General features: G+C 38.3%; 1 protein-coding gene across 2 annotated transcripts in view; it reads right to left on the bottom strand.

Annotated features, from left to right (window-relative positions):
• Positions 1–7,353, bottom strand: part of ap1m2 (adaptor related protein complex 1 subunit mu 2) — a 12,280-nt gene extending 4,927 nt beyond the window's left edge. Inside the window, exons 1-7 of one of the 2 annotated variants that reach the window (XM_084129973.1) lie at positions 7,164–7,351; positions 6,604–6,760; positions 4,489–4,556; positions 4,266–4,396; positions 4,039–4,186; positions 2,361–2,487; positions 2,083–2,225 (exon numbers count right to left, since the gene is read on the bottom strand). In XM_084129973.1, coding sequence (XP_083986099.1) covers positions 2,083–2,225; positions 2,361–2,487; positions 4,039–4,186; positions 4,266–4,396; positions 4,489–4,556; positions 6,604–6,760; positions 7,164–7,205 — 816 coding nt within the window. In that variant the 5' untranslated portion in view covers positions 7,206–7,351. Of the gene's footprint in view, positions 1–2,082; positions 2,488–4,038; positions 4,187–4,265; positions 4,397–4,488; positions 4,557–6,603; positions 6,761–7,163 lie in introns of both variants that reach the window. The other variant, XM_084129972.1, reaches the window with a different exon arrangement.

Raw genomic sequence — 7,353 nt, 5'->3', positions numbered from 1 at the left:
TGATTTTACAACCTTCATTTATTAACGTGTTTTGTTCTTTCGTAGCTCATGTCACGTCTTCATACATTGAATTACCTGCTACTTACCCACTGAGGCTAGTAAAGTGGACCTTGGTTAGTTACCAAGGTTAGTTAGCAAGGTTAGGTAGCAAGATAATTCTCTATTTAAATCAAGCTTTACATTGTGGTGAGGTAAAATCGATTGTCATTTCCAAGGAGATGAACTCCATAGCCTAGGTGTCCATTCTCATTTTATCTTGAATAAATGATTGTGCCCTTTGGAAATTAGTTTGGCACAGATCCGTGTTGTTTTTATATTATGCACAAGAGGGTCTGATGTAGCTAAGCTACATAACATCAGTGAAACCTGTGGAAACACAAAAAGAGCCAAGTAGCCTAGGCTAAATAGTACATGCTAGTATTTGAATTTGTTTTTAATTGGTTAGTATTGTTTTTACATTCTATTATTTCATATTTTTAGTTCGATAAATGTAGTTTCATCTGAGAACCCTACCTCCAGGTCTTATGAAATCTAAAAATAAACCAAATCAATATTTCATGAAATAGGCAATAGGCTTCTTGTAAAGGTATTACTGTTACTAGTAATTAGAATGGTATTTCAGTGCACTTCTAACTTTTGGGAGTTGATCAAAACAGTTCTCTTTTGGATATATAATAACAATGAGATATTCTGTAGCCTACTGATTATCAGTTTGTCGCATGTTTAGACCTTGTATGTGTGTTGCACAACACGTGTTGCACTTGGCGATCACGGTGGGGATTGATATGGTAGTGGACCATGATGGTCATAGATGTGAAGGAGCAGTACCCCCCAATTATGGTGGGGTAATTCGCACTCTGCATGAAAGGTAATAAACGAAAAAGCATAACAGGAGGACTTTCATTTTTTTGGACAATTTGTAAAATCAAATCTAACAACAGCATTTAATAATCTGTCTACCTCAGATTTTCAGTGAGTTTGGGAGCTAGTTTGGTTGAAGTGTGTGTGGTGTATGAACTGAACCACAGTCAACATCTAGTTGTTCATAACCTCACTAAAATACAGTATGTACAACATACACACGACGGTTTTTCTGTCAATCAAACTCTCTCAGTCACCTCATGGAAAAACAGCAGAAAATAGGTCAGCTGTGGCCATAGAGGGAGATGACAGGCGTGTGGCGACAGAGATCAGAAAACACAATCTGAGAGGTTGAGAGCAGCGGAAATGTCCCAAAATGCAGCACATTATAAAAATGAAACAAGTACAGATGCAATACAAAGAATGGTTATCAGTCACTATGGTTTCACTCATGAGTAACTAGAAAGGGAATTGACTTCAGACACAATTTGCTTGTGTCTTGCTGTCTGCCAATTCTGGAATCGAATACTTTTTATAAAATTAAAATTTCGATTCCTCTTATCGATTCCTTTGTGAGCATTTCAATACGACTTTTAAAGTGTGAGACGACTTTTTCAGAGCTGCACGTGTGACACTATATTGGGCAACTCTTAAAGTGACAGTAGCCTAATATTCCTGCTGCCGTCTCTATAATAACACTAATCAAACAACAAAAGATAGAGAAAATTCACTCCTTCTTGACTGAATAACTTTTGTAACTATATTTGTAATGTACTGTATATTTTATTTATAAAGTACAGTGTTATTTTACTTTTGATTCCAGTGTCTGTTCCTGAAAATCTTAAAACACTGTTTATTTCAATCGTATCTTTGTTCAGTTGCGTCTATTTGTTGCGATTGCTGAGTGTTTACTCGTCTTTAATAATGCTTGAAATGTATATAAGTTCGGCTAGTTGTTTGTCTATGGTGTTTTTAAACCACAGGAAAAGCGTTCTTCGGCCTGTTGATGATGTTCATGATGTTCAGCTATAATTAAATGTTTTCCAATAAGAATAAATGTGAATAATAAGAATAAATGTGAATGATATCTAAGTTTTTTTTTTTCTTATTGGAATCGAAATTAGGAATCGATAAGAATCGGAAACGACAAGCAGAATCAAAACAGGAACTGGAATCGTTAATTTCAAACCCTAGTCACACACACTGATGGAGGAGCCTTACGTGTGTGTTGATCCGGTACGACATGAGCTCGGACTCTCCGTCAGGCGGGATGAAGGAGATTGTCCGGTCGCCCTCGAAACGCGACAGACGGACACACTGATGAAACTTCACATCCTCCATGGTGACAGTCTTCCCTTTGTCTCCTGTGCACACACACACACACACACACACACACACACACACACACACACACAACACGTTATTTCCAGGACTGACCTCATCCTGCACAACACTCTTAGTGAATTCAAACAGCTTAGTTGGTAAAGCTGGACTCTTACGGCCGGTGAGGGCGAACAGCACGCGGTCGTTCAGGCCCAGCCTGAGCTCCGGCATTCCCGAGAGCATGGTCTTCAGCTTGATGCTGCCCACGATATCACTGCTCATAACACTGCCGTTCGCATTCACCTACACACACACAGACATCTTTACACACTACAGGAGAGTAGGGCTGTGTGATACTGACAAAAAAGTATTTCTCGATATTTTATATAACGATAATTAGACGATATTTTGCTGAGTGTGTTTATTATGTTGGTGCCTTTGCGGGTTTAGGACGGCTGAGGACAGAGACTCCTAAAGTTCGGATATGCTTTATATTGTGTGACAGTCAGTTCACAGCAGTGACAGAAATCTTCTTTTTCAATAAGTTTCAATGAGATTTTTTACGTTTATAAAGCTATTTTTTAAACCTACTTAAATGTATGCATCATCTTTTGTGTCAAATTCTTACATTTAATCAATAAATTCAATTAGAATAATAAGACACAATAGGGCTGTTACCAATGGAAGCTTGTTTCCGCCAAAGAATAAAACATTTTAAAAGATAATTGCGACTTTTTATCTCACAATTGCAAGTTATAAAGTCAGAATTGTGCGATATAAACTCACAACTGCGAGTTATAAAGTCCAATTCTAAGGAAAAAAAGACTTGAGTTTTTTCCTCAGAATTGTGAGTTTGCATCTCACAATTCTGACTTTATAACAAGTAATTGTGACTTTATATCACGCAATTCTGACTTTATATCTCCCAATTGTGACTTTATATCATGCAATTTTGATGCAAATTCGCAATTGTGAGAGAGAAAATGTCAGAATTGTGAGATAAAAAGTCACAATTACCTTTTTTATTTTTTATTCTGTGGCGGAAACAAGCTTCGATAGTGATCAGCTGAAATCAGAATCAACTAAAGTGGTGTTTAGATGCATTTACACAGACTGTTCAATGCAGATCACAGGGACATGAACGCGTTTAACCTGCAGTTACAAATGCATAAATAATGTTTTGATGTTTCAAATATAAAACGTTGAATATTAATATTTTGAAATTATTTTAAAAAATGAGAAGATACTTTAAATGTGAAATTTACACCGCCAGTAGCGAGTCATTAAGTTTCATCCGATTCATTCAAACGGCTGATTCATTCAGGAACGAAGCATTTGACTGTCTTAATGAGTGAGTCATTGAATCATTAATTCAAAGGATTCATTCATTCAGTAACGAAACACCGCTGTTGCTCAGAGACGCAGTCCTGTGGCTTTGTTTGCAACTATTTTCATTGGCAAAAACAGGCAATATTGTGTCTAAAATCACTTAAAATTAACTTCTTATTTATTGAACTCTTGTATAAAATCAATATCACATTTGTAATCATTCTGATATTTGGAGAAAAAACACCACTCTTCATGTGATATTGATTAACTATATTAAATTATATAAATATGAAAGACAGAGGTATTTTTGGGATATTGGGGGCATTATAAATGCATTTTAATAGACTGAATCACACAGTGAAAATGTGTTTTTGTAAAGTGAGGGACAGACTCAATAATGTCAGATCGTACATCGTTAAAACAACAATCACGATATTATCGTAGATGATAAACATGGCGCACCCCAACAGGAGAGACGTATGTGAGCAGTGTGAAACACTACACAAGGAAGATGATGTAACTCACCAGAACATTAATGGACTCAATCACGTCGATGAAAACTTCGTTCTTCTTGTATTTGATGCCCTCTGACCTCCAGGACACGGCGTTGGTGACCGTAGTGGGCACTTTGGTCTTGCTCACCTCAAGTTTGTTACCCTGCTGAGTGATGTACCTAAGAGGAAGAGCATCAACACACATGAGGTCACCAGAGATGAGCTTCTCCATGAGCGAACGAAGCAAACGTGTCTTACTCCTGAAGAATCTTGCTGTCCGTCGTCTGCGGGAATCCAAAGTCCATGAGCTCGTCGAGCAGCTCGTACACGACGACGAAGTTATCCTGAATGCTCTCTTCCTCCAGCTCCTTGAAATACTCCGTGAACACCTGAACAGAGCGTGAAGTGTTTCAGTTCAGATCTAGACCTGGCTGGAAGAATGACCCGCGCTGGTTAACGAACGACGGCTCGGTCGACTCACCTCCACGAGCTTGTACAGGAAGGCGTACACCAGAGATGCATTAGAGTTCTTGTTGGTTGTGGCCACCACTGATTTTATTGGCAGGTTAAGTTGGAAATTGAGACACCATTGAACATTCAACACATATCAACACAACACAAGTGGCTGCCAATTTACACACTATACAATATGCACTTATGCACCATGTTCTTATACACTACGTTATTATATGTATTATATGTATATGTACTTTTGCACTATGTACAAAGCATTACGTTATTATGCAATACGTTCTTATACACAATAAAGTACAATATGTACTTATGCACTTTTACACTATGCACTACGTTCTTATGCACTACGTTCTTATGCACTACGTTCTTATGCACTACGTTCTTATGCACTACGTTCTTATGCACTACGTACTTATGCACTATGTTCTTATGCAATACGTTCTTATACACAATAAAGTACAATATGTACTTATGCACTTTTACACTATGCACTACGTTCTTATGCACTACGTTCTTATGCACTACGTTCTTATGCACTACGTTCTTATGCACTACGTTCTTATGCACTACGTTCTTATGCACTACGTTCTTATGCACTACGTTCTTATGCACTACGTTCTTATGCACTACGTTCTTATGCACTACGTTCTTATGCACTACGTTCTTATGCACTACGTTCTTATGCACTACGTACTTATGCACTACGTTCTTATGCACTACGTTCTTATGCACTACGTTCTTATGCACTACGTTCTTATGCACTATGTACTTATGCACTATGTACTTATGCACTACGTTCTTATACACTATGTACTTATGCACTACGTTCTTATGCACTACGTTCTTATGCACTACATTCTTATGCACTACGTTCTTATGCACTACATTCTTATGCACTACGTTCTTATGCACTACGTTCTTATGCACTACGTTCTTATGCACTACGTACTTATGCACTACGTTCTTATGCACTACGTTCTTATGCACTACGTTCTTATGCACTACGTTCTTATGCACTACGTTCTTATGCACTACGTTCTTATGCACTACGTACTTATGCACTACGTTCTTATGCACTACGTTCTTATGCACTACGTTCTTATGCACTACGTTCTTATGCACTATGTACTTATGCACTATGTACTTATGCACTACGTTCTTATACACTATGTACTTATGCACTACGTTCTTATGCACTACGTTCTTATGCACTACATTCTTATGCACTACGTTCTTATGCACTACATTCTTATGCACTACGTTCTTATGCACTACGTTCTTATGCACTACGTTCTTATGCACTACGTACTTATGCACTACGTTCTTATGCACTACGTTCTTATGCACTACGTTCTTATGCACTACGTTCTTATGCACTACGTTCTTATGCACTACGTTCTTATACACTATGTACTTATGCACTACGTTCTTATGCACTACGTTCTTATGCACTACATTCTTATGCACTACGTTCTTATGCACTACATTCTTATGCACTACGTTCTTATGCACTACGTTCTTATGCACTACGTTCTTATGCACTACGTTCTTATGCACTACGTTCTTATGCACTACGTTCTTATGCACTACGTTCTTATGCACTACGTACTTATGCACTACGTTCTTATGCACTACGTTCTTATGCACTACGTTCTTATGCACTACGTTCTTATGCACTATGTACTTATGCACTATGTACTTATGCACTACGTTCTTATGCACTACGTTCTTATGCACTACATTCTTATGCACTACGTTCTTATGCACTACATTCTTATGCACTACGTTCTTATGCACTATGTACTTATGCACTAGTCCGCGACAGCCACTGTAAGTCCACAAGACCGAAAGTGCATATGAAGTGTGCCATTTGGGAAAGGGCCTCTATGCACAACCATGTAATGTATGAACTTTATAAGTGCCACTGCCCCTACGCTACATAATTAAAGCTGCCACAGTCGAGTGCATGAAGTGTTTTTAGTTAATTAAGTGCATCATCCAGGTTTTTAAAGTGCACTTTTTTGCACTATTTTGCATTTTCAGTGTGAACACATGCAAGAAACTTATATCAAAACTTTAGCTTTTGCAATCAGACTCAAAAGTTTGTGATGTAAAAGGATACAGTACAGATTGCTGTGCTTGATCCAGAGGAAGTGGACGTTGCCATGTGACATGACAGGACAAACAAGCCCCTCCTCTTCCTGTTGCATTAGCAGGTTGAAGAAGTGGTCGATCTCGGACATGTCAACGTCGCCTTTGTAGTTGCGGCATATCAGCACCTGATGGGAAGACAAATTGGGAAACGCGACATTTGCATCAAAGTTTTCATTTCATCATTTATGATCTTCCTATATCATGAGTGACGTCATCTGTACCTCAACAACAAGACAGACTAATGTCTAATAATACTCCTTCCTGTTTGGGAAGGAAATGACATCTGCTCATGTCATACACTGTAACACCTCTAATAGTGCACATCTTCAAAAGAGGTCAAATACTATCATATGACTTTAAATAATTAACACCTATGTCTCCATTAAAGACTGATATTGTAATAGTCGTGTGAAGCAGACAGCTGAATATGCTCAGGTTATTATAAACAGCGACTCGCGGGTGTTCAACACGTATTTAAATCATCTACAAATATCACCTATAAAGTCGTTCATTATGAGTCTCATTTACCTTCCCCTTCAGGTCCAGCACGAACACAGCTGACGCAGACATCTTCTAAAGCTAGCGAAACCACCTGGATCAGTGTTGAACACGGTTAAACCAGTTTAAAGTTGGTTTAGTCACATTCCCGAGGTTAGCGGAGAGTTATGAACTCATCACCAGTTCCCTTTCCTGCACGGTGCGCGATGACGTCACTGAG

Source organism: Abramis brama (genome assembly GCF_963993115.1).
Source record: "Abramis brama genome assembly, chromosome: 11".
In the NCBI taxonomy this organism is placed as follows: Eukaryota; Metazoa; Chordata; class Actinopteri; order Cypriniformes; family Leuciscidae; genus Abramis; species Abramis brama.
This window is presented reverse-complemented; position numbering and strand designations above follow the sequence as displayed.